The sequence below is a fragment of the Microtus oregoni genome, unplaced genomic scaffold, assembly GCF_018167655.1.
Source record: "Microtus oregoni isolate MIOR12 unplaced genomic scaffold, Mior012 000000F_ref0000247, whole genome shotgun sequence".
Classification (NCBI taxonomy): Eukaryota; Metazoa; Chordata; class Mammalia; order Rodentia; family Cricetidae; genus Microtus; species Microtus oregoni.
The window spans coordinates 10682725-10710468 of NW_024543059.1; the positions used below are offsets into that span (position 1 = coordinate 10682725).

General features: G+C 41.6%; 1 protein-coding gene across 1 annotated transcript in view; it reads right to left on the reverse strand.

Moving 5' to 3' along the window:
* Positions 1-18183, reverse strand: part of Tmem135 (transmembrane protein 135) — a 165937-nt gene extending 147754 nt beyond the window's left edge. The window contains exon 1 of the mRNA XM_041656765.1: positions 17847-18183. Coding sequence (XP_041512699.1) covers positions 17847-17987 — 141 coding nt within the window. The 5' untranslated portion in view covers positions 17988-18183. The remainder of the gene's footprint in view (positions 1-17846) is intronic.
* Between the last annotated feature and the right edge of the window lie 9561 nt (positions 18184-27744).

Consider the following 27744-nt stretch of genomic DNA (forward strand, 5'->3'; position numbering starts at 1 on the left):
AGATCTCACAGGCCCCCCGACTGCTGAAAAGGAGTGCTTGGAATTCAATCAAAGGCGCTGTCTCAAGAAAGTCAGATGGAGACGTGACAGGGGATCACCTGACATTGACTGTATATGCACTGGTAAGAACTCTCAGTCTCTGTCTCTGTCTCTCTGTCTCTCTCTCTCTCTCTCTCACACACACACACACACATTCACACCCACATGTACACACCTTACGAATCTTACAAATGCACACAACATACAATGACAAGAACAAATGCCAGCAACAATTCAAACCACCTGCGCGCTCGGTTGCCGTTTGCTGCAGGTAGAACTGTAACGTGATAAAGATGTCCTACTTGGACAGTGTGGCAGTTTGTGAAAAACTAATCAAGCAACTACCACTCGAGCGGTAATCGCTGTCTTGGGTATCTATTTATCTCTAAGAAATAAAAGTTCATGTTAACAAGACACTTGTGTACAAATGTTTGTAACAGCTTTGCTCATAATTGTTAAGTTATGAAAGCAGATGGTCTTCAACAAGTAAGTGCTTTAACAAACTGTGATATGTCCATGGAATAACTACTATCCAATAAGTAAAGAGGGGCCCAAACCCCTGCTCTCAGCCTTGGGCAGAGGAGCTTCTTACTGCATGCAGAGGGTGGTGGTTAATGCGGAACCCATTAACTGCTCAAACTGCTGAGAATAAGCAACTGTAAGCAGTCAGCCGTGCTAAACATCTATATATATCAATCTCCTCTCCCCACTAAGGTCCAAGAAACATCACGCTAGAAGGAGCCGATTGGCTACGAAAGCCAGAGGATGGAGAAGGGCGCTGGGTAAGTGGGTAAGGCTGGTCTCTGGACACAGCCTGGCTGTCACAAGCAGGAGCTCACAGCGGCTGTTGTTGGTTGCCTGCACAAGATGGAAAGCATTAAAAGGTCCGGCATAGAGAAGGAAGGGGCTGCTGATGCCCCACTCTTAGCTGAGGGGCTGATGGCTGCTGAGGGAAAGGAGGGTTTTCTTTACAGTTGTGGATGACCACTGGTTAGTTGACTCACACACTTTGCATATGAACAGCGCTAACTGGGGTTAGTAAGCTTAAAAAAAACTGTAAGAAATTGAATGGAAGTTGGAGGCATGGAGAAGAAGGAGAGCTGGATGGAGGAGTGGTATTTAACCAACATATACTGTATACATGTGTTTTTGGTGAGTTTTATGCCACCTTGACACAACCTAGAGTTATCAGAAAGGAGGAAACCTCAACAGAGAAAACGCCTCTATAAGATCTGTCTGTAGGTCATTTTCTTAATTAATGATGAATGGGAGAGGGCCCAGCTTATTGTGGGTGATGCCATCCCTGTACATCCTGAGTTCTGTACGAAAGCAGGCTGAGCAAGCCATAGGAAGCAAGCCAGTACGCAGCTCCCCTCCATGGCCTCTGCATCAGCTCCTGCCTCCAGGCTCCTGCCCTATTGGAGTTCCTGTCCCGACTTCCTTCAGTGAGGGCCTACAGTGTGCAAGTGTGAGCCAAATAATCCCTTTCCTCCGCATCTTGATTTGGTCATGATGTTTCACCACAGCAAGAGGAACCCTAACTAATAAACACAAATTTTTAAAAGGAAAAAGGACACAAAAGAGCAATATGAAACAGCCTATGTTAAGAGAAAAGGGGCAATCTCAAAGGACCACACTCTGTATATATCCACACCTGCACCTCACTGTTCTGAAGACACGTGTAGAAAGGAAGAATAACTTCCTGGCTGAGAGAAACTAAAGGGAAGGGGGAGACAGAAGTACAGCTATAAAAGGCCAAAGGCAAGGAGGCTTGCCCTAATAAAACTATTGTCTTTATCTTAATGTATACTGGTGTTTTGCCTCTTAATAATCTTCACCGAGTGCGTGCAGTGCCCCCGAAGGCCAGAAGAGGAAGTCAGAGCCTCCAAAAAATGGAGTTGTAGATAGATGTGAGCCACCGTGTGTGTGCTAAGAATTACAGTCAGTGCTCTTATCACTGAACCCAGTCTCCAGCCCCTAGGCGGTGTCTTTGGGTCTATGTCTCAAGACATTCGGATGTGGTGTATGCATGTGTATGTGCCTGTGTGCCTTTGGAAGCCAAAGGTTGATGCCTGAGGTCTCCCTTGATCTCTGTCTACCTTGTTTTGTGAGTCTCTCATTGAACCTGGAATCACAGATTCTCAGTGACCCATAGTCCTCCTGTGTTTGCCTCCCAATCACTGAGATTACTAGTGCACAAAGCTCCGTGCACAGCAGTTTATGAGTGGTAACAACCCAAATTCAGGTGCTCATGCCTTTTTTTTTTTCACACATGTTCTCACTATGTAGCTGTGACTGTACTGAAACTCACCATGTAGACCAGGCTGGCCTCAAATTCACAGAGACCCTTCCAGCTGCTTCTGCCTCCCTGGTGCTGGGATTAAAGGTGTGCATCACTATATCCAGCTCAGGTACTCCTACTTAAGAGCTAAGCCCTCCAACTGATCCACCTCCCAGCTAATCGCCTGTCTTACAGCATCAATGGCAGTACTTTTACTGCCATCCTATCTGGCAAGAAGATACCATCGGGAGAAATTGGGTAAAACGCTCATGGGATCACTAATTATTTCTTCCAGCTGTTTCTGAATCTACTTTTACTTCAAAATAAGGAGTTCATTTTGTTTTCAAAAGTGTACTAAAAAAGCTCACACACACTTCACACTGCCATAAGAGAAGTACCCAATGAAACACATACACCAAAATCATGAAAATGGAAAGACCAGACACAGTGCTGGTGAAGATGGGGCACAAATAAGGCCCTCACCCACTGCTGGCGATACTGTCAAACTTGTTCAACTCCGCGTGAAAGTGTTTGATAATGTGGACACCATCTAATCAGACATCTACTCTTATGACCCAGTAATTCTACTCCTGAGTATAAGCCCAGAATATACAAAGTTTCTTTCCACCAAAAGATTATTCTCCAGCATCTGCAATCAATCTCGAATACCAGTACAATCTAAATGTTCACTAACAGTAAAGTGAAGACATTTTATATTTGTATAATATTGGCAAAAAGTAAACTGTAGAGTCTGTTGACATAAAGGGAAAACCTGACGCAAAGCTCAAGAAATCGAGACTTTCCTCATCACTGTGCTGTTGTTATCCAGAGCTTACAGCCAGGTTCACAAGTAGCTGAGACACTGATACTCTGAGCAATCTGTGACCAGGAGGAGCCTGGAGTTCAGACAGTGGGATTGCCTAAGGTTTACAGTGTGCAACATGACATTCTCGTTCTCCATACACACAGTGTGAGCAGCTTAAAACCCCGTCTAAGCAAGCGAAAGACCAGCAACTGCTAGCCTGGCAGTTACTTCTAAAACCTTCAAGATCAGATGTGGCACCATCAAGCACCTTCAGAAGCATCACATGTCTTATCTCAACGCCCTTGCACAGGTCACATGCTCTCATCCAATAACTGTCAATTCCTTGTGAACTTTCTAGTGTTCATATAGAAATTTAGCTGAAATAAGGTATAACACAAAATTATGGCTAAACTATATAGAAACATTCATACCTACGTAATGTTGTTTTAGAAGATTAATAATATCTAAAAGTAAGATATAAAAGAAAAAGACTGCAAAACAATAAGGGACATATATGTCAAATATTAAATGTTATGCATTGCTATCACTAAATGATGCACAAATTGCTTATTTAATTTTTTTCTTTTGCGATCACGTATTTCCGGTATTCTACATAAAATGTGTTATAATTTATGATAAGAGGGTGCGGACATAAGTAAGAGAGAGTAAAAATTATTTGTTATTAAAAATACAATTAGAAAATAGCAATAACCACAAAGATATAATACAAAATAATCATACTTGATTTTTAATCTCCACTCTACAACATGTATATGGAGGATTCTTGCTTACATATTTAGAGTTCAATTTCCTCACTTCTGAAATAAAGAGGTGAAGGAACTAGAGCAACGGCTCAAAGGTGAATACCATTTGCTGCTCCTGTAGAAGTCCTGAGTTTGGTTCTCAGGACCCACATCGGCAACTCACAACTATCTGTGACTCCAGTTCCAGAGGACCTAACTCCCTCCTCTGGCATCCAGTGGCACAAGAGATATACATCCACATAAGCACACATACAATAAAAATCTTTTTTAAAACCATAAATTAATCAATAATAAAAAGGCTAAATTAAATAAAACAGTGACCCCATTTTTCCACTTTAAATAGAAACTGGTGATATTTAAACAAATGACAGTGGCAACATCGGGTATCAGCAGATATGGATACAACTAACAAAGTTCTCATACCTCACACAAGAAGTGCTCTGAGATGGCTCTCAGACCTAAATTCTAAAACCATAAAATATGAGAACATCTAAACCAGAAGTAAACGCCTTTTTGAAAATTACAATCATGTTTTAAGGAGCAGCGGCAGCATGAGTGAGCTCATGAAGGGCCAATGTGGTCAAGCCCAAGAGCACAAAGTGCAGAGGAGAGACAAAATTGTGGGGCCAGGTCCCAGTGTTAAAGTTCCCCTCCTAGAGCTTGGCCTCTCAAGGCACAGGCACTATAGACACAGAGCCCTCCAGCCCTCCGTGGGCCCACACTCCCAGGCTACATCACTCATCACTTAGGATCCATCAAGGATATACGTGCTTCACCTCAGGCATGGATATTCCCTTGCTAGTCATTTGGGATTTCCCACGTGATAAGCGCCATATATTTTCCACGGCAATAGTATACCAGTGTTGACACTGCAGTCCTTGACCATGGACTATGACAAATCTAATTGGCTCTCAAAGGGGCTAACTGCGGCCTTAGCCTAATTAGTACCAAGCTGTAAATTACCCTTCACTTTTATCCCAGCGACTGATCATTCGTCTCTTCTGAATAACTCTGTTTCTACATGCAACAAATCTAGTTTCTCTGAAAAAATAAAATACTTCACAGTAATAGATTGCATGCTGTATCCACTCTTTACAGCAACAGACTTCATGCTGTATCCACTCTTTACAGTAACAGACTTCATGCTGTATCCACTCTTTACAGTAACAGACTTCATGCTGTATCTACTCTTTACATATTTTATGCTGGACCTATTTTTTTGCTTTTGTTTTTTGTTTTGTTTTGCTTTTTTTGTTTTGTTTTGATTTGGCTTGGTTTTCCAAGACGGGTTACTCTGTAGCTTTGTAGCCTGTCTTGGAACGAGCTCTTGTAGACCAAGTTGCATTTGAACTCACAGAGACCCACCTGGGATTAAACACATGCACCACTGTATCTACTCTTAAAGTAATCACTAAGAAATAAGGAATTTTTTAAAGCAAGACCTCCCAACAACTCAACACTACTGACATTTGGAGCCAATCTGATGTTTTAAGAGCTATCCTGTATAAGATTAATACTATCCCTGCACCCACCTTCCTAATGGGACAAGATGCCAACAGCATCCCTTTTCTTGACAACCAAAATGATCTGCAGACATTTCCAAAAATCTCTTGGGAGGTAAAACTGTCCATTATTGAAAAGAAACTGCTTTAAAGAAAGTGGCAAATACAACTATACTGTATTTGTATTAAATTACTATAGTGTCTTAAATGTCCTCCAAAGATATGGGTTTGGTGCCCAGCCTGTGGCAGATTTGGGGAGCATGGGAACATTAAAAGATGAGAGCCAGTCAAAGGTGTTAGGCCACTCAGGTATGCTTTTGAATGGAACACAGGAGATAGTCCCCTGCAATCTCCTTCTTGCTTCCTACTGCCATCAGATAAGACTGCGTCTTTTGAAACATGCAACCACAATGATGTATCTGCTGCCCATTTAGAGCTCCAAGTTCAACACAGCCAAGTCAGCGATGCACAGACACCTCCAAAACCAGGAAACAAAATAAGTGGTTCCTCTTCTTATACTGACTGACCTACGCATTTTGTTACAAAACTAACACAGAAAACTGTCGGGTTGGAACTGTGTCCATGCCAAGACAATGTGAACAGGGTTGTGGAACTGATGTGTTGGAAGAATCTGAGAAAAGAATTAGCAGGTATAGGTGAGACAAGGCAGAGAATGCTGTAAGCAAGAAACAGTAGTTGATTCTGTGGGGCAGAGAAAACACTCCCTGACAGAAACAGGGATGGTGAAGTCTGTGCAGATGAAGTTTCAGGTAGGAACGAAGACTGCTAGAAATGACTGTGTGCTGACCTTATGACACCACAAGAAAAGAGAAAAAAAGGAAAGCAAGAAATGGCTGCATTGTGCTCATGCCTGAGACTTTGTGGAAAGCAGAGATTCGAGGTGATAAGCTAGATTATAGGGGAGTCTCAGGGCAGCACAGCATCTGCACAATAGCACGGGTAATAATAGCTATGCTTAGCCAGACTTTCAATAAGAGCTGGGAGCAAAAGGCAAAGGAGAAAGATTTGAATACTCTCAGCTTAGGGGGGAAAGAGTTTAAAGATGCTACCAGACAGGGTGCAATTGCTGAGGAGACTGAAAATACTAAAAAAGCCAAGTAGGAGCTGGAGAGATGGCTTAGCAGGTAAGGCCACTTGCTGCTCTTCCGGAGGACCCAGGTTTCATGTCCAACATCCTTTTCTCAGCTCACAATGGTCTGTAACTCTACTTCTAAAGAATCTGACACCATGTGTTCTCTGGCCTCCACAGGTATTGCACACACGGTGCACAGACATACATGAAGGCCAAACACTATACATATAGAATAGAATTTTTTTTAATTGTTTTAAATTTTTTTTATAAAGAAATGAAGAACTTTGTATCTGGGAAAACAGGATGAAAATACCTTGAGGACAGCTCAGAAATAAGCAGGACACCACCCATGCCATCACAGGTTCAAAGGAGAGCATGCAGAAGTCTGTTTCAAGGACTTTTAGTTGACACCATGATCGATCAGAATGGCCTGGGAACTGTCGTGTGTACCACTAGCATGAATGCAGAGCCAGCTACGGATCAAGAACAAATGGGCACAAGTATAGCTTGGGCTAGCAGCAGACCACAGTGTTGCCATTATACTGAGTCTTCAGACATGCAAAATACAAGAATTGTGGAGTCACAAAGATTCAAAGGAAATTCTTGGAAGCCAGGCAGGGAGAACTACAGCCATTTCTCTAGCAGAGTTCCATGCGGGGCGATGTGTGAAGCCCTGGAGGCTCCAGGAAGATGGAGTACCTGGAACATAGCATATCTATCAAGAAAAGCTGCACAGAGCAAGACAGCCTAAGAGAGCAGCCAAATGGACTGCAGCCAGAATGGCCGTGAGGGTGAAGCCATCCAAGCCCTAGAGAGGGTCTATCCTGCCTATCCAGAGGCCCCAAGGCAACAGGACCGTGCAACTACAGGGTGAGAGTCCCAAAACTGTTCCAATAATCTTTGTTGTTTGCAAATTAGATAACCAGGACAGATACCAGAGGTGAGATACAGAGTTAAGATGGGGAGTTCGCCATGCTGGGATCTAGTCTTGCTGTGATATAATCCCTGCCTTTTATTCCTGAATACCTCCCTTTTGGAATGTTTACTCTGTGTATCTTGGAAGCAATCTTGTTTTTTACATTTCTGTAGAAGTTCATAGTTGATGCAGTGAACCTCAGAGGAAACTTTGGACTTTAGACTTTCCAGCAATCGCAGGGCAGTTAACACTGAAGGAACTCTCAGACACAGCCTGAATACATTTTGCTCTGTGAGGACATAAGCCTTTGGGTGCCAGATATAAATGAAACAGTTTGGAACTTAAATGTTCCAGAGATCCACATGTTTTGTCCCTAGCTGAATACCCTCCTGCGAAGTAGAGAAGACACTTTCACAGAGTCCCATGGTCTATGCTGTCGTACACATGGTCTTGTTGACCGAAATGTCCTCTACGGCATGCAACTGTATTTTCAATCCACATTTGACAGAATCCCAGCCACAGATTCATTGATAAAGAAGGCCAAGTACATGTATACACACACACACAACACACACACAATTCTGCCCTTTAAGAGGCACAATGCATCTGAATTGCTTCCAACATTACTATTTGTAAGGTTAAAATTATAAGCTATAAAAGTCTAATTTAAATGGCTCAAAAGAAAAGGATAATCCAAGTACCACATATATTTACACATCTCTTTACAGTTTTCAAAGATATCAATTACACAGTATTTCTCAAGTGTCCCACAGAAAGCCACAAAGGAGTGAAAGTGTGATTACTCTCTATTTATATAGGTGGCACTCACACTATCACAGAGAGAAAAAACCCAACCCTCAGATCACATAACTTACAGCCAATGCACCGCACTGTGCAGCCTCATCAGATAAAGATGACCAGTCTTATTTTAAAAACCAAGTAAGGGCCAAAGAGATGGCTCAGCAGTCCTCACTATTAGGCCTGGTGACCCAAGTCCAACCCCATGAATACATGGAGTGAAAGGAAAGGAACAATTCCCACAAGTTCTTCTCTGACCTCCACACAAATGCCATGGCACACAGACAGCAGACAGACAGACAAACATACACATGCACAGACACACGCACACATGTACACACATGCACATGTAGGTATACATGCACGTACACACCAAATATATGTAATAAGATGAGTAAAAATTAAACTAAAAACTAGGGCAACTCATTAACAGTGTGTGGGGGGGAAGATCTTCAAAGTTTACCCTGACTTTTTATCGTACAAGAAAATCATACATCAAGCTGTAATGGTGATCATTAAACCTCCCACTGCTCACCTCTAATATCCTCCCTGTCCTCCACTTTCAAATTGATAGAGAAGGTAAGGGAACCTTTAAAGACAGCCTGGAAACATGCTTAAGATACACTACTGAGACAAACGTGACCAAGAATAAGATTCAGGGCAAGCCCGGGACCCATGACCCTCACAAGCTGAGTGGTAATGTCGTGGCACTGCAGGGACAACACTGCAAACAGTAGTGTCGCATCAGCTGTTACCAGGCAGCATGCTATGCAAGACTGCAACCTTAACCGGTACCCTACAGTCTGACATCCTACTGTTACGTCCTTCTAATAACAGTCTAGCAAGGCCCTTTTAGATAAAGCCCTTAACTCAGATGAGAAACAGATGGTATCTATGTTTTGTTCCTGTTTGCCCAGTAAGAACACCAGGAATAACGATGTGAATGAATGAACTGAACCCTCAAAGTGGACGCAAGCAAACTCAGAGTTCACATGCAGAAAGGCAAGCAAGTAGAATGGAAGAAACCACAGATATTCTCAGAAATGTCTTAATTAACAACCAATTTGTGAGCTGACATGAGGACGGAGCTCAGTAGTAATGCGTCGGCCTTGCATACCTAAAGCCCCGAGTTCATATAGGCAGGGAGATTGAGATGTCTGGATGGAGTCTAGACATCAGTCTACAGCAGCTGATAGCTACAGCTACTTAACAGCTTTAAACAATCTGCACCCTAATGACACCACCAGGGATCCTGGGTACAGAACCAGGCCCGATTAGTCGCTGTGCAGCCGAAGTGTGGACTCCGCTCACTGGACTCCTAGTGGGTCCTGCTACCAAAATGTACTTTTCTTTTCCAAATAGATTAGTTTTGGAGACTATGAACTTTTCCAGGTAGGCCATTCTTACTCAGTTGAAGAGAATTTCCTAGTGACCACACAAAAGGAAATAACTTTGGCACTGAAAACATTCGGGATTTGAAGGTCTTCCAAGCTTCTTTTAATCAAATAAATACCTGCTTTATTGAGAATTTGCTGGATCCAAAACATAAGCAGTAGCAACTGCATCATCATTTAGAGTATGAATTCCACGTGTTAATTCCATCCCTGACCTATGGGACAGCTAAGGGTAAACCTCAACCCTGGGGCCAGCAACGCTCCATAGCCAATAAGGAAAGGGTGGACTGAGCAAGTGTTTAATGCAATAGCAGGCCCTCGACACTCAACTGGAAATGGTGTGCTGGTGGTCACACTGTGCACACAACGGACAAGAAGTCACAGGAAACAAGGTCAAGGGACTAAAACAGGCACATTAATAAATATGCTCATCGTTTAAATGAAAAAAACACCAAAGACACCACTCCATTTCCAAACAAATACTAACAAAGCAAGGAAAGGATTGGTTGCTCAATGAGGAGCCAGAGATAAAATAAACCTCTTATTTACACCCCTAAATGAGACCTCGAGCAAAGTCAGTTTACAACTCCATGATCTCCTGAGCTCAGATAAGCAAGCAGATATTTTTCAGCAGGTTCAGTTATTAAATGACTTCAGGGATTCTTGGTTAGTTTTGTTCTAAATTTTTTAAAAGGTCTATTACAGCCAAGTGAGATGACACACACCGCTAATCCCAGCCCTCCAGAGACAAGCACGTGGGTTCCTGTGAGTTCAAAGTCAGTGTGAGCTACACAATTAAGTTCCAGGCCAGCCAGAGTAAGCCCCTGCCTAGAAATAAATACATAAATAATCCGAAAGTCTATTACCAAAACATTCATGTAGCTCTCCTTCTCTATAAAAACTGGGCTAAGGCAATGGCTTTAAAACTTGCAACCATATCACTGATTTCTTCACAAATGGTCATTTCCAGGCCTTTTGCCAAATAACTGGATGCTCAATAAACTTTTTTATTCCTAGGTATCCCAATTCTTAGCTTCGTAGCTAAATGTGTACTCAAGGCCTAAAGATAACGACTTTATCATGGACAGGCTTATGAGATTATAACAGATTTGTTAGGTTTTACAGTTCAAGTAAATACTAAATACACACTGCACACTCCGAAGAGTCCTATGCATCTCAAAGTGAAAACACAGCTGTTAAATTATCCCTTCCCGAAGTGCAAACGAGGGTATGTACTTTGACTCGGCAAAGGGGATAGATAGCTGGCACACTGGTCAGGAGTCCAGGGAAGCTGCCTAGGAAAATGATAACTCAAAAAGGTTAATGAACAACTTTTCCTTCTTAGGGACTGAACAGCACAGAATTAATACTTCTAGTGAGTGAGGAAGCATTTGAAAATACCACAACAGACTGTGTACTGTGCTTTCCTTGGCTTACAGTTTACAATGGTCTCTCGTGTATGCAGGCGGTGTGGAACTCCATCTACTTTAGATGTGAAGTGACGGCTAACATTCAAAATTAAAAAAAAAATGGTTTTTGAAATCACGTGTATGCATGTGTCTGTGTGCGGTTATGTACACATGAGTGCAGCGCCTGAGAAGGCCAGAAGAAGGCACTGGATCTCCTGGTGGCTAGAGTTACAAGTGCTTGTAAACGACCAGATGTGGATGCTGGGATCTGAGCTTGAGTCCTCTGCAGCAGCTCTTAACTGCTAAGCCATCTCTCCAGCCCTAAGACATAATTTCTAAAAGTCTATTTTTATATATTTTGTTAGTATAAGTAATAAAATACATAGGAGTATTAAATATTACACATGAACTTTTAAGTGAGCATCAATCTTTTCACAAATTGTAAAAATACAAAGATTACTAGTACAAAGAATAGTATAAGACTTTGGGTAAAATGAATAATAGTGGCCACCTATGTGTGAGCCAGTGAAGGAGAATTGTCAAAACAAGAAAAAAAGAAAAGGAACAAACTGTTTCAGAAAGAGAAGAAAGAGCTTCAAAAATTCCCAAATTGAAGGAGTCAGTTGAAAAATACGGAGAGAAAGAAAGGCGCTGACTGGAAAGCAGCAGCCTGAATTCTGCTCCGGCCGTGGGAGAGGCCGAAGCACCATCCCCATCCAAAAGGAAACCCATGCAGCTCCAGAGAGAAGAGCTGCAGGGTCCTAACCACAGGGCAAACCCACAGGAAGCACATCGTAAACCCAGTCTTGGTGGGATGGCGACCTCTGCAGAAGTGAGCAGGTGGTCCCCCAGGTCAGTGACATGTGACCAGGTGCCATCTGGGAGGGAATCAATGGTTTAAAACTGACTTACCCTGGCACCCTGAGAACAGGACCAATCTGGGAATGCTGAACTTAACCTACCACACTCAGTGAGGGAAGCCTGGGGAGACAGGTGTGGACGGCAAGAGGGCTGGATGCTGACAAGCCAGAAAGCGCTGGCAGTCGCTGGACAAGTCCAGGTGGTGGAATGTATGGGAAAAGTTAGCCTCGTGCTTAAGGCCTGAAACATCTGATCAGCATACTCTAGAGTTACTCTAGAACAGTAGTTCTCAACCTTCCTAATGCTGTGACCCTTCAATTCAGTTCCTCATGGTGTGGTGACCCCCAATTTAGTTACTACTTCATAATTGTAATTTTGCTATTGTTAAGAACTGTAATGTAAACATCCGAGATGTCGGATATCTGATATGCAGCTCCCAAAAGGGCCATGACTCACAGGTTGAGAACCATTGCTCTTGAATATAAAACCCTGAGACAGAAGTCTGATAGTCTATCAACCTCTGGTTCAAGCTAACTGTTGTGTGGCTCAGAGCTGTGGAACTGGGGAAAACAGAAGGCCCAGCAGGATGATCAATGCATAGCGAGTTTTGCAGGCACGCAAACAGGACAGCCAGTACAGATCTCAATGTGATGCTTTCCTCCCTGATTCCCCACACAATGCCGGACAATCCTGCCTAGAAAGAACACTGGCCATGCTCAAGAGTCTCGGCAGGCTGGAAAAACCTGCTCAGTTCACAGACAGCAAGGCTGAGCGTGGCCAGCAGGAGTTCCTGGTGGACAAAGGGAAGAGTACTACTGGTGGCTTCTCCAAACAGGCTCAAGCACCAGCGTAAGTCACATCAGTTAAGACCCTACAAGTTCCACTGATACAAGCCTGCCCCTGACTACACTCGACAGTCCTCAACACTGAAGGACCCAGAAGGAACCCTCTCCAATAAACAAGACAGCTTTTGTTTTTGGTCCCATGTGCACCCCCCTTTTTCCCCAATATAAGGTTAGTACACTTTTTAGACAGCTTTTATGATATTATCTTTTATTCTCCTTCATAAAACGATATAACTTTTTATAATATATATTATATATAAATATATATAATATTTTTCAATTATTAGACAATTTCTCTTTCTTTTCTTTGATGTGGGATGTCCTTCTCTATATGTATTGCTTTTATTGGTTGATGAATAAAGCTGTTTTGGTCAATGACTTAGCAGAGTACAGCCAGGCAGCAAAACTTTCCCAGTGGTAACTTTAAATGTAAATGGCTTCAACTCCCCAGTAAAGAATTATAGACCAGTTGACAGGGTTAATAATGATGATGACGATGATGATGTAATAATAATAATAATAATAGCACAACCTGTTGTCTCTGAGAAATAGTCCCCTCCTGGAAAGGACAGCCACAGACTGAGAGTCAAAGTATGCATCAATCTATGATGTCACTATAAACCAAACCCAAGCTGCTGTAGCTGATGCTGATACCTAAGGATCTAGTCTTCAAGCCAGCATTAATCAGAAGAGGCAAAGGCCACTACATATTGATAAAGGGAACAATTCACCAGGACATAAAATTGTAAAGATGTGGGCATTTAATGTTGGGAGTTGGGGTTTCCATTTGGAATATGATGATAATGATGATAATGATAATAATAATAGGCCATGAAAAGTTAGATATGTCCTGATACAAGAATATTAGGTAACTTGAATAGCCCACTCTTCTCTAGATATATTATCCAAGCTAAAAATAAACAAAGAATACAGAATATACCGTCTTTTCTTCAGCCCACAGATACAAACAGGAAAGAAAACAGTACAGTGATTGTATCTGCAGCAGCACAATCCTACTCCCAAGACACTAAAACCTCAACCCATATCTGTGAATGTTAACAAAAAAGAAAAAAGGGAGTAAAAAATTTAAAGATGAGGAATGAGAACAATAGAATAAAGCTCTCTGCAGGCAGGCTGCTTCAATAAAAGGCAGGGTTGGTTTGGTGTCAGGAGATTTTGAAGATGCCACTATCACAAAGTAGGCTAAGACACACACACGTGTGTTTGTGTGTGTGTGTGTGTGTGTGTGTGTGTGTGTGTTTAAAGTTACAGATACAACAGATGCGGATCAAAATTTCATTCCCAGCTACGTTGACTCTCATCTTTTCAGTCTGGGCCTGTCTTTAGGGGCTCCATAGTTTCCAAGATAAATTCATCTGTGACAATGTATATTTACACAGAGAATAACAGTTCTTACTAACAACCATTCTTTGTGAATCGTGGGAAATACTAGGGGTTTAAATCACTTCAGGATTTAACATGACCTAGTTCTCATGATAGGAACTGTGTATGATTTCACAGAACTTTATGAAATGATTAGCTAATAACTTTCTGAAACATTTCGTTCTCTTTATCAATTAATCCACTGTTATTAATCACCAAATCAAAATTGGGATTTTATATTTCTTTATAAATGAATTACAAATTGTTCAACAGAATAAAACCAGTGAGTCTACATTTCAAAATATCTTAAGCAGAAAGTAGAAGCATGAGGGCAAATGCACAGAACAAGAGAATAATACGAGGAATTTACGGAATCCATTAGATTAACTCGCATTTCAAATGAAAGGGAAATAATGTAAGGCTATTTTACAGGTTCCAGAATATGATTTATAATATCATATAAGCAGGTCGTCGTGTTGTCTCCAAATCCTCCGTTCCCATACCCCGTTTACTCTTCCAGTGAGATGCCTCTAAAACTGCCCTTTCATTTTCTCTGGCAAGTATACCAAATACCAGCCTACTCCTGAACTATTCTAAAGTCCATTCACTCACACATGCACTCATTCAGAACTTCCAAACAGCGCTGGTTCTGAATAAAAGCTACCTGCTGTAACAGGAGATCCAGCCATCATGAGGACATACGTCAACAGCAAATCCACTGCATTAGGGGCTTACTATGTCAGCTACTATTCCTACTGCCATTCTTCTCTAAGTCCAAACAAATGCTCTGTTAGCAAGCCAGAAACAGAGGCAATCTAACTTTCCTTCGATCCCTCTGCTAGTGAGGCACACACAGGTGGGATTCCATGGGCATATAATGCTCTGAACCATCAGTCAAAAGGACAACTCCTAACCCTTCCAACTTCAACTAGTAACTGCCACAGGACTCCTCGTCCTTAAGCAGCATGTATTCCTGTAACCTCCTTGGCTAAAAAGGTAAAATAAAACAAAAACAAATTGTTCCTTTGGCCTGACCTTTGGTCAGATACCAGAGCACAAAACAAGGCCATAACCCTGCCCTTTTATCTACTGCCCTAAAATCTTATGAAGCAAGATGAATCTCTCTGGTTTTCCGATTTCTTATTCATGAAGTGGGGACAGGCTTCAGATGGCGTCACAGCTGCACAGGATGAAATGAATGAGGACGCAAACACAGATTGTTCAACAGGAACTAGTATCTAACTGCATAAAAACCTTTTGCTGTGTACATTGAACACATTGTTTCTCTTACAAAACTCTTGGATTTCTCCCCCCCCCAGTCACACTATTAGCTCCCTCTGTTGATGTGCACCCCATACGTTCATGAATCAAGGTCCAACCTTATTTTCAAGGCCAAAGTCAAACTCCACCAACTCTAACGGGCAGCAAGAGCCACTGAAGAAGGAGAGAGAGAAAAATACACATATTCAAGACACATTAGGAGCTAGGGATAGAACTCAGTGGGTAGAGTGCCTACCTAGTATGCATAAGGCTGAGTTTCACAGGAGCACCGTATATACAATGCTTGAAGGTGCACACCTGTAATCCCAGGACCTGAGAGGTAGAGGCTGGAGAATCCAAAGATCAAGGTCAAAAGTCCTTGCCTTAAATAATAATAATAACAGCAACAACATACAAAATGTATGGAAGATCACCAGTGCATTCTTCTACCTCAACTCTCTCTCACACCCACAAACATAGAAACCAAACATTCATAAAGTGAGAGGGTAACTGATAGAAGGGATCAAATCCAGATCAACTACAGAACGCCTACAAAAAGTATAGCCTGAGATGGGCTAACATTTTCTAATCTCTGTTTCACTTAAAATACTAGTCAGTTCTAAGTTCATTTCACAACCACCAATAAGCAACAATTTGAAATACACAACTGTAAAAAACGATAAGGCCGCATGAGATAGGAAATTTGTTCTGAAGCGGTATTTAACGTATCTGAAAATGCAATAGCAAAACAAGTCTTTCTAGATCCCCACTGATCCTATCTCCTAGAGTCGGAGAATCTCTGCCCCAGCTGCTTCCCTAAACTATGCTAACACAGAACAGGATCGATGAATTGCCTATGCTGTAGATACAACACAGACATTCCACAAATACTCGTCAAATGAATGAATGTATAATCCTGTTGATCTCAGGAGAAATCGCATTGTGTCGACCTTCTTCCCACCTAATTTCTAATCGCTGAGGTCATGAACAATCTAGGAACACATTACCTGGATTAGTGTTGCTTTGCTTTGTCTTGTCAAGGATGAGAGGGGGTCGAACAGGGCAAGCAGTCAGAACACAGGACCTGGCACATGCTAAGCAAAGGCTGGACCACTAAGCTACCCCCCACCCCATGGCGTGGAAACAGTTATTTTGTGCAGATGATCAAGAGCCCAAAGAACTTGTAGATGTTTAAAAAAAAAAAACTGGGGCAGAATTCAACAGTAGAACTCTTGTCTTGACAGTACAAGACAACAGGTTAAGAACCCCAGCAACACCAAATGATAATAACATAGTAATAAATACAAATTATAGGCTGTCCCCAATTCATATAGAAGAGCCAATAGCAGCAGTATGAGGGAAAAATGGACATGAAGATATAGATTTATGTAAATAAGACTCTATTACAGGCCTCCAGATCCTTCCTACTAAAGGGGGCAGTCCCCAGTATCAACACTCCTTTACAGTTTATCAGAAATTTACTCTCCAGGCCCCACCGAGACCTACTGAATTGGAAACCCCATTCTAACATGACCCCTGGGATTTTCTTGAAATACATAAAGGTGGGGAAGCACCTCTGGAAGTTGGCTTTTACACTCTCAAGAGGCAGTTACTATCCCTTGCTGTGTTCTGTCAATAGTTACTAATTAAACTTCTCTCTAAGTTACAGGCATAATCATACTGTCCAGGATGTCATGGATCCAAATTATTACTTCAACAAAAAGTGTGTCATCCATTAGATATTGAATAAACTTCTAGTAAACACGGAAAATAGGGTGTCTACCTTCTTAGTACACAGACTTCAACAGATTAAAAAAAATGACAGTGAACTTCAATGATCAAATAATCGATCTTTAATGCCAAGGATGTGATAATGACTGAAGGAAACAGCGCTCTTTACGAGAACATATCTTTCCCAGTTCTCAGTGTTACAGGTGGGTTTCCAGATACTCTCTATAAACTTCCCTGCATGCAAACCTGTATAAGAAAATGACCTCGACGACATAAGTCAGATCTCCTAACACCTTCAATGACTCCGAAATCACCGCACAAAATCTCAAACCAGGAGTCTACTCTGCAAACTTGCGAAAGAGCAAAAACCCTCAAGCCACAGATCTGTCATCTCAAACTGCGCCAAGATCTGTGGCCACGGGGACATACCCTTTTTCATAGGACGAAGGGGCGCGAAGAAGAGGTCAAGGGAGCTGAGGAGAAACTTGGGTATGCATTGACTAAGTATGCTCCAATACCAATCCATCACAAAGTCCCTGGATCCAGGTCCTCAAGTGTCCTGCTCTCTGACCCTGCCAGTTAGGTGCACATCCCCATCCTAGCAACAGGCGTCCGGTGACAGCTCGCCCTCGGGGTCCCCTCCCCCTCCTTCCGCCGAGGACTCTCCGTCCCCGCCCCCGCCCTGGCCTCCCACCACCCCTAAAGCTGCCCCATGAGCAATGCTCCAGGGGAGGCCCGTCCTGCACACACGCTGACCCTGCTCACCAGGTACAGGGGCGCGTAGATCTTGAGGGACTCTTCCAGGGCGCCCCAAGTGATCTGCAGGAAGGAGACCCGGCAGGAGGGGTGCCAAGTGTGGCCGATCTCGTAGCAGTTATGAGGGATGGACTTGCTGAGGGCCGCCATGACGAGCGGCGGGGGTGACTGCGCGTGGTCAGGGGATCGCGGGGCTCGGCGGGGGGCGGCAGGCACACAACGGCAGGACCCGGAGCCGAGCTGGCCGAGGTATGCGGGGTGCGGAAAGGTCACGCGAGGGGGTTACTCAGGGCCGGAGTCCTCGGATGTTGGCCGGTCCGCGTATGGCAGCGCGAGGGGGCGGGGCGCGCACGGCGGAGGCGGGGAGGGACGGTGCGTGCGCGCTCTCGCGGGTGGGCGGACGCGCCGGGGAAGTGAGCGCCTTCAGCCTTCCCTAGCTATCGTGGCTCGGGAACGCGCTAGCGAGAGCCCGGCGGTCTCAGCGGGCGACCTTTCAAAGGCCGGCCAAGTAGGGAAGAGGGTAGTGGAAAAAAAGGATTCAGTATCTTTGCTGGGAGATGGAGGAGAAAAGTTCGCCACTGGACCAGCCTGGAGAAGCTTGCTCCACTGTTGTGCCGGTTCTCCCAGGTGTTCACCTACGACTGCCTGCGGTTGCAACAAAACCTCAATGTTCTCGCTACTTGCTCAACCACCGCAGCCTAAGTGCTGTTTTGCCTGGAAAGCCATGAAAATGCTCATTTGGCTGTGTTCAAATGCATACCATATTCAGAAAGGCAGTAGTGAGGCCTCACCAGACCCTAATGAGTAAGCAGTCCTACCAACAGGGTCCTTGACAAATCCTCATTACCCAAGTGGCACACAGCAGAGATAGCAACGGTGCAGATAGTACTCCTGCCTGGCCTGAGAACTTGACCTAAGACTGATAACCCTGACAAACCACCTGCCATTTAGCTCCTTAGTGTCTGTTTCTTTGCGTATAATAGCCTCTTTTCTTTGGACTTCTAATGCATTACCTCTGGGTCGGTCCCTCATCTCCATCCAGTTCCTTCCATAATATTTACTAAACTAATAAAATTTCCCAAGCCCTGTTTGATACCCTGAAGAGACTTGTGTGGAAAAGATGTGTTCCTGCTGTCGAAAGAGTAGTATTCTAGACATTAGACAACACACAGGTAAAATAAGTGTGAGTTGTCTGAAGGATGCCTGACTATATATATATATATATATATATATATATATATATATATATTATGTTATAGAACATCACAGATTCTTCTCAGGGTAAAGTGCGAGCTGTCACCTTAGATTGCTACAGTGATAATAAAATGACCACTTCGATAACATGGCATCCACTTGCTAACCAAAATGGCCAGAGAGAGGGGGAAAGACAGCAAACTTCTCAGGCTGTATCTGGCAGTGCATGGAGGCTAAGCAGGAGGGTCTGGAATTCAAGGCCAGCCTGAGCTACAGAGTGAATCTGAGGCCAGCCTAGGGCTGGATCATGAGACCTTGCCTTTTCCAAAAAGGAAAAGAGAAAGAAACTTTACCGTAGACTGGTACAAATGAGTCACCTAACTGAGTAATGGGACGTCAGCTTGGGCAAATGGCAGCTAACATCAGATGACTGTATCCCTGCACAGAATGGCACAACAGATACCAGGGTAATTAATAGCATCAGCCATCGTGCTGTGCCTCTGGCTACCCAAACATCTGGACTCATTCTGCCCAAGAGAGACAACTGAAAATACCCAATTGCTACCACATCCTGTTCAAAGTCCAAGATCTTCCTGAAGATCTGCTGTTCAAGTTATCATCCCCCCCTCCCAATAGAGAATACTAGCATGGAGCCAACAAATCACAGTATTTACAAAGATCTCCAGCTCAGAAAGGAAGTGGGTGAGAAACACACAGTATAAACTTGCCCTAGCCATTACAGGAATAGATATGCAAGCCTGTCTTACTAACATCAATAATCTATTCCTGAAAACCTGATGGTCTTCAAGAAAAATGCTGAAAAGCTTTAAATGAGAAAAATAAAGTGAATTATACATAAGCCTCCCTTCTTCAAGTATTTGAAGTAAAATATTAAATATAAATAACAAGCTATCCACACAGATGCCGGGGACTGGGTCACAACCTGTGGCCTTGTTGGTGTCTAAGGGACATGCTGATCTGAGTGGCCCATACTGTCACCCGAGGCCATCATCCAGGCCTGAGATGCTGTCTAGGGCCATGTCTGAGATGACATCACAGCTCCTGTTACCACCAAGGGCCATGCAGAAGTCCAGGGTCTAGCCAGCCACCTGAGACCATGTTGATGTCCAAGGGCTGTGCTGTCACTGGGACCATACTGATCTGGGTGACCTGAGCAGCCACGGAGGCCATGGTGACATCCAGGTCCAACTTGCTGCAAAGGGCCAAAGCTAGTTCCACGGTCCTGTTGCAGTTGTGGTCTGTGTTGATATCTATGGTTTGTGTTACCACAGGCTGCCATAAAAATCACAGCATAAAGATGGAAATCTCACATCAGGTCATGGTTCATGGTGCCTCTTCACATAAATAGAACATTGAACAATTCAGGTTCTATAGTTTATAATAAAAAAAAAACTTGGGCAAAATTTGTTTGCAGTAGTTTACATTTTTAATTTATAGGCTCCAAGAATATATATATATATATATATATATATATATATATATATATATTCATTCAGTGGTTCTCAACCCTCCTAATGTTGCAACTCTTTTTTTATTTTTATTTATTTATTAAAGATTTCTGCCTCCTCCCCACCACCGCCTCCCATTTCCCTCCCCCTCCCCCGATCAAGTCCCCCTCCCTCAGCAGCTCGAAGAGCAATCAGGGTTCCCTGCCCTGTGGGAAGTCCAAGGACCTCCCACCTCCTTCCAGGTCTAGTAAGGTGAGCATCCAAACTGCCTAGGCTCCCACAAAGCCAGTGTGTGCAGTAGGATCAAAACCCAGTGCCATTGTTCTTGAGTTCTCGGCAGCACTCATTGTCCCACTCTTGGGAATATACCCAAGAGATGCCCTGTCATACATGCTGCAACTCTTAATATAGTTCCTCATGTTGTGGTGACCTCCAACCAAGCACTTATTTTCATTGCTACTTCATAACTATAATTTTAAAACTGTTATGAATCATAATACAAATATCTGTGTTTTCCAGTAGTCTAAGGCAACCTCTATAAAGGGGTTATTTGACCCCCCACAAAGGGTCATGACCACAGATTGAGAACGCTGATAGTCTCGCACTGGTTTTCAAAGCAGGCTTCTCATTACACTGCCATTAAAATCGATGTAAACATTTCCTCTGCATGGATCATTTGTTATTTGGGGGGAAGATTATGACAGTGTTTGACTGATACTTTCTTGGGCCTTCATTGTTTCTCTTTCAAAAAAAAAGTGAGGGAAGGAGGACAAGGGGAGGAAGGGCCTTGGACTTCTTTGGCAAGGTGAAACAGAATTTCTTCGAATAAGATGCACAATAAATAGGGGAAAGGTGTTTTCTGACTATTTTGGTAGAATTCAGAGACTTGAAGACATGAGTTGAAAATGGTTGTTTCTTGTATTAGTCTACCTTTGTAGGCGTCAATGGAAAGGAACGGGAATGCCCATGAGATGCAAAGTTCATATTTATCAATGATGAATTTTTTCAGATTTGTATAAAGCCATTATAGACATATATTCAGACAAAAGAATGATACAAATCATGGCTTACACAAAGCAGACCCCGGTTCATCGCTACAATATTCAGTGTCCACCTATACTTTGTTGACAATAAACAAAGTTTTCAGAATAGTTACATATAGCACAGTATTTGTTTCAACAAAGCTTCACGCCCCCTCCCCTCACCATTTTATTTAAAGTAACATTTTCTGCTTTTAAGATGTAAATGCAGGAAGCTGTGGCTCAGTTGATGGAGTGCTAGCTCATCATGCACTAGGCCTTGGGTTCCACCCCCAGCATCACACAAACTGGATGTAGTAATGTACACCTGCAACCCCAGTGTTCAGGAGGAGGGGACACGAGGACCAGAAGCTCAAGGACAGATCATCCTCCCTGGCTATATAATAAATGCCAAACCAGCCTGACCCACAAGAGACACTCTTAAAAGAATTAAATACACATTTTCCCCTAGAAACATTAAAAGATGGTTACTGAGAGAAATATTCTCTTTCAGATCAAGCAGCCAGTGATTCTGTCAATGCAAGTCTCTTTAAAATTTGGAAGCTCCTTCTATGGCCAAAAAGTCAAAAAAAGAAAGAAAAAAAGCCAAATACTCTAAAGTCCCTGAAACAAACACTTCTAACTTGGACTGAGAGTTGGGTGGAGAATGCCTTTCACAGGCTTGGAAACCCTCTATCCAGCCTTGAAAGGACCCAGGGAGGAGAAAATCTCTAAACCACTAGAGCCTTAACAAAGAATCCAAAGATCCATATAGCTCTACCTGGATTTGAACTTTTCCTTAAAGAAAGCTTTGATTTCAGAACCTTTTACCATCTAGAGAGGCAGGGGATGAAAAACAGGTGTTGTCTTGTCTGTTTTTAAAATGGAAGTGCTTGGATTCTTGATATTTGTCTCAAAATCTTAAGAATTTTGAGAAGCTCCTTTGTAGCGCTTTGCTTCCTATCTAAACATGTTTGGTATTTTAAAACCACTTGATACTTTCAATATTCTACCTAGAAACTTCTTTAACCAAATGCAGACGTGGATCAAACACAGTTTCTGTTCTCCACATTTTAACAGGCAACAATGTTGCCAAACTTTACTAGGTGACCAGGATTCCTTTTTCTCCAGCCTCTGATAATTTCTTCACAGCAAGCCTTCAAGAGTTGCCAAAATTACTCTCAAACAACCTGACAGTGTTTAGCTATACTTTTATAGCATACCCGGTATCTATATTACTTTGATAATTTATGATTATTCTTTGAGAGAAAAAGTACAAAAGGAGTAGAAAGTAGATAAGAGTGGATGTGTGGAAGAAATACATCAGAGGCCATCAGTGTCCTAAGGAGACAGAGTAACTCAGGGACATTTCTGAAAGTCTTAGTATAGAATTAGAGCCAAAAGGGAGGAGCTCACTGAAGGCAGAATCTACTTCTAATTCATCTTTGCTTCTCTTATTTTTTTTGGTATAAATCAGCATTCCATTGTGGCTAGAAACAAGCACAGGCCAGGGTGTTCCTCATTAGTATTAGCATATAATAACTTTATATATTTTCAAATACAATAAATAATCAGAAATAGAAATCATCCCTTGTATATAATAATATAATACAATATAATATATGTGATATATAAACATATCACACCCCATACAAGTCTACCAGGCCGTCTAGCACAAGGTAATGAAGAAATTGATCAGCTGTTGGTTGAAAATGTACTAGAAATTCAGAATTTCATAAGAAACACCATGTTAAGAGCAAAGATTTGAAGAAAGATTTTTCTCTATCAGTTGGCAACAAGCCAAGGAAATTATATGGCAATGTCCTACTTGTTCTTTGTATAATCAAAGTCCATTACCTAAAGAAAGTAACCCAAAATGTACTCAAAGAAATAAAATTTGGCAAATGGATGGTTTTATTTTTGGAAAACGTGGAAAATTAAAGTATGTATGCCATACCATAATACATATTCAGAATTTCAGTGGGCCACTGCTTTAAGTTCTGAAAAGGCTGACTCTGTAATTACACATTTATTAGAAGTAAGGTCATTTTGAGGATATCTGTACAAATTAAGACTGACAATGACTTAGCATACGTCTCTAGTAAAATGAAGCAGTTTTCCTCATATTATAACATAAAGCATATTACAGGTATGCCACACAACCCTACAAGACAGCAGTTATAGTATTTATAGAAAGATATAATTGCCCATTAAAAGGTATGCTTAATAAACAGAAAGGGGTAAATAAATCCCCCCAGAGATACATTACAGAGTGCTTTACTAACTTTAAATTTTTTAATGCTAACTAAAAAGAAAAAACAGATATACAGAGACATTGAAAATAAAAAAAACTGCTGAATTAAATCATCCTATATATTTTAAAGATGTGTTAACCTCAATGGAAACCAGGATATCTGTTACATTGGGGAAGAGGTTTTGCTTTTGTTTCCACAGGAGAAGAAGAGCTATGGATACCATCAAGATTGACAAAGTTTAGATTCAGACAGGAGAGCCTTCTATAAGACAAACAAATGCCTTTCACTTGATCGGGTATGAAAAATAAATAAATAATAATTTTTATTACTAAAAGATATCTTTTTCTGTTGCCACAAAACGTTTTGCCTTAACAAAGATATAATCTGACAGAACAGGAACTCCCCAAAGTTAAGGTTGGTGAGGGTATTGTTTTTGTCTTTCCAGGAGAATGAAAGTATCCAGCTAAGGAATCTAAAGACCCCCTAGACAAACAAGTCATCTGAATAAAGATGAACTATTTCGAGAAAAATGTCCCAAGAAAAAGAGTAAAATTGGCCTAATGGGCCAGGCAGTAGTGGCGCACGCCTTTAATCCCAGCACTCAGGAGGCAGAGGCAGGCGGAGTTCGAGGCCAGCCTGGTCTAGAAGAGCTAGTCCCGGACAGGAACCAAAAGCTATGGAGAAATCCTGTCTCGAAAATCAAAAACAAAACAAAACAAAACAAAAAATGGCCTAATGGTATAGTACATTTTCAATTGTATAAAATTTCATAAAATTTTGCAAACAGTTATTTCAGCTGTTCTTTACAAACAAAAAAGATAAATGGTCTTTTTGTGATCCCAATTCAATTAAAAAATCAAAGTTGGCTTTGGAACTGGAGTGTGACTCTCTCCCTCTCTAAACCCAAGCATGCCATTAAAGAAAAATCCAAAATCTCTATCTCACATCAGAAGAGCCATCTGGTATGGGACAGAAGAAACCCAAAATTTGGGACTTCTATTGTCACTAATCACTAAAGTATAAATATTAGCACTAAAATTATAATATTTTATACATATATAAAATACATTCATATTTAGACTCTTCCTGTTGTGATATTAATGGTCATAGAACTAATTCTAGAAGTAGGCTTCATCAAGCTTCTTGTACACAATTTTGAATTTGAGTTTGAAGCAGGTAACTAACTAGGAATTAAGTTTGTGCACCTGGGATATACTTAATAGACTGTGGTCCTTCAACTTCTCTGAGATCTACTGCATGTGACATTTACAATGTTTAAGTTTTCTGCAGTGAACCATAACCATCACTAACAGAGACCTTTGAAGTCTCTAAAGAGACGATGGGGCCCCACAACGATGATTCTACCCAGATTGCGGTAATGCTATTAAGCTGATAAACACCACCCAAAGATCAGTTTCTGACTGCAAACTGCTCAGTCAGGTCAGCTTCAAGGCTGCCAACTGGGAGGGTCCAACCTTACAAACTACTCTAGCCAGGACTTCAGATAAGCATTGCATTTTCCCATTATACAGTCACTGGACAACCAATGTTACAGCTAGTTTTCCCAAGACTTGACCAATATCTCAATTTTCTCAGGGTCCCCTAAATATACTGTCACCCCAGACAAGAGGAAAGAATTTAAAGAACACAACACTCATATTCCCAAGAAGTAGGGTGGGTGGGTTTGGTCATTTGGTGGGTTATGGATGCTTATCATCATTTGGGCGGGGGGGGCGCTGTTTGCAAAGTGTTATTTGCCATAATAAGAGGAAAAACTAAGGAAGGGAATTTAGATTCAAGGATCTCTTTCTGAAAGAAATAAATAAAGGAATATAGGATGAAAAGGTAGATTATTGAAACTACCTTAAACTAAAAAGCAACTATTAATCTCAAATATTTTACATTAGTATGTATTTTTGTATATTGATGCAAACTTAAGGTTAATTTGTTATACTGTATATGTTTCTACTCTTGTTTAACGAATTTTTGTATATTGATACAAATTTAAAGTTATTTTGTTACAACATACTGTATATATATTTCTACTCATGCTAAAGGTATTGTACCTATGTAACTCACTTAAAAAATCTAAGGTAAAGCTCTAGACCTTGAAAGCTAGAAGTCATTTAGGATAACTAAGAAACACAGGTTAGTAATTAGTTATCTATAACAATCAAACTTGTAGTTATGTTAAGTATGTCTTCAAGATCACACAGAAATATTTCAGATAGATAATGGTCTTCAAACACTTCAGATACCTATAGAATATGGCACTTAAAATGTTTTGTTAACATAGGACTTTTCATGACAGTAAGACACATCTACTCCTGGCAGCAACAATCTACATCATAAAAGGATGACGAGCATCAAAGAGCCTCCATATGGAGTTAGTTTTCAATGTGGCAAAGCTTGCCATTTGGGCAAGAAACTGTCTTTGTCTCTACTGATGACAGTATACTGTCCAAACTGGACAGGCAGTACACAAAGGAAAGCAACTGCTGGACTTTGCCAAGATAAGATTGGATGATCCCCAAAAGTCCTGCTTCATAGAAAATTCTACCTAGGCTTAGATGCTAGAGACAGTAGCCTCAGTTTTGCAGAGGAAGCTTGGGGGATTGTCCAGACCACCAGTTGTCTCTGTCGCTTTTATAGTTCTGGAATGTGTTTTCTCTGTACTTTCTGCTTATTCAGCTAATATTATGTATCTTTCTGGGATCTTTCATGGATCTGAAGACTAAATAGTTATAATTACAGTTTTCCTTCATTATGATAGAACATAAATTAGATACAAAGCTTTGGACTCATCAAGAAAGGATAGATAATAGAGTAATTTCTCCAAATTTGCCAAATGCAAAGGGACTGGATATTGTAAATATAATTCTTACTTGATAACTGTTTTTATTGCATGTAGTTTTACTGTGTTAAAGTTAAGATCTTTCTTTTTTAGACAAAAAATGGGGAAATGTTGTAGAATATTTGTATAACTAGGCAAAGCTGTATTACATGTGTTTATGGTGCATTTGTTTAACTATGTAAAGATGATGTTGCAGTTACATTAATTAAATAAAATTAACCTGAGCTCCTAGAGAAGGGGTTAGCAACTAGTTGACAGGGAATAGCAGGAAGGAGTGTAGAGTGGGTTTTTTTGGTTGGGGCAGTGTGGAAGGAAAGAGGTTTCTGGAACACTAGCTAAGAAAGAAAGTTAGCCAGTTGATATTTTAACTCTCTGAGCTCGCAGGTTTTCACTCTAGCCTTCAATCTCAAATTTTATTAGAACAATAGAGATTTAGATAAATCTGTCTTTAGCGGCTTAACAGAGCCATTGTTTGGAGGAACAGAATTCCCTTAGGCCATGGCCTGAGCAGTAGTTAAAAGCACAGCTGCTGTGAGAAAGGTAAAACAGAAAAAAAAAAAGTCACTATTTTACTTCCTTTTCACTTCACACTAACAGTATTTGCTTATGTATAGAATTAAAGCTCACAATGAAATTCCATCACATTTTTAAAATATTTGTTTTCTTATACAAAATTGGATAATTCAGTGTTATTGATTCCTCCTTTATCTTCCCTGGGACAGAATGCCTGACATAAGCAACTAAAGGAGGAGGTTTTATTTTGGCTCGTGGTTTCATGGTCTTGTCTCCACATTCTCGGGCCCAGCATCATGGTGGAAGAAATACCAGGCAGCAGAGGGTCTTGCCTCATGGCAGAGAGGAAGCAGGGAGGGGGAAGGGAGGAGGAGAGGTGTATACTAGAAAAGACAAAATGTAGCCTTAAGAACAAACCCTTTAACTGCCAAATAGCACCCCTACTTCCTGCCTTTCCACCTCATAATAATGCTTTCATATTAGGAGTCCCTCACAGGACTGATCCACAGATCAATTCCAAATCCTCAGAGTCTACCTGTGTCTGGAAACACCTGGACACACCCAGAGAAACTCTTTGCTAATCTTTTGGGTGTCAATTCACCA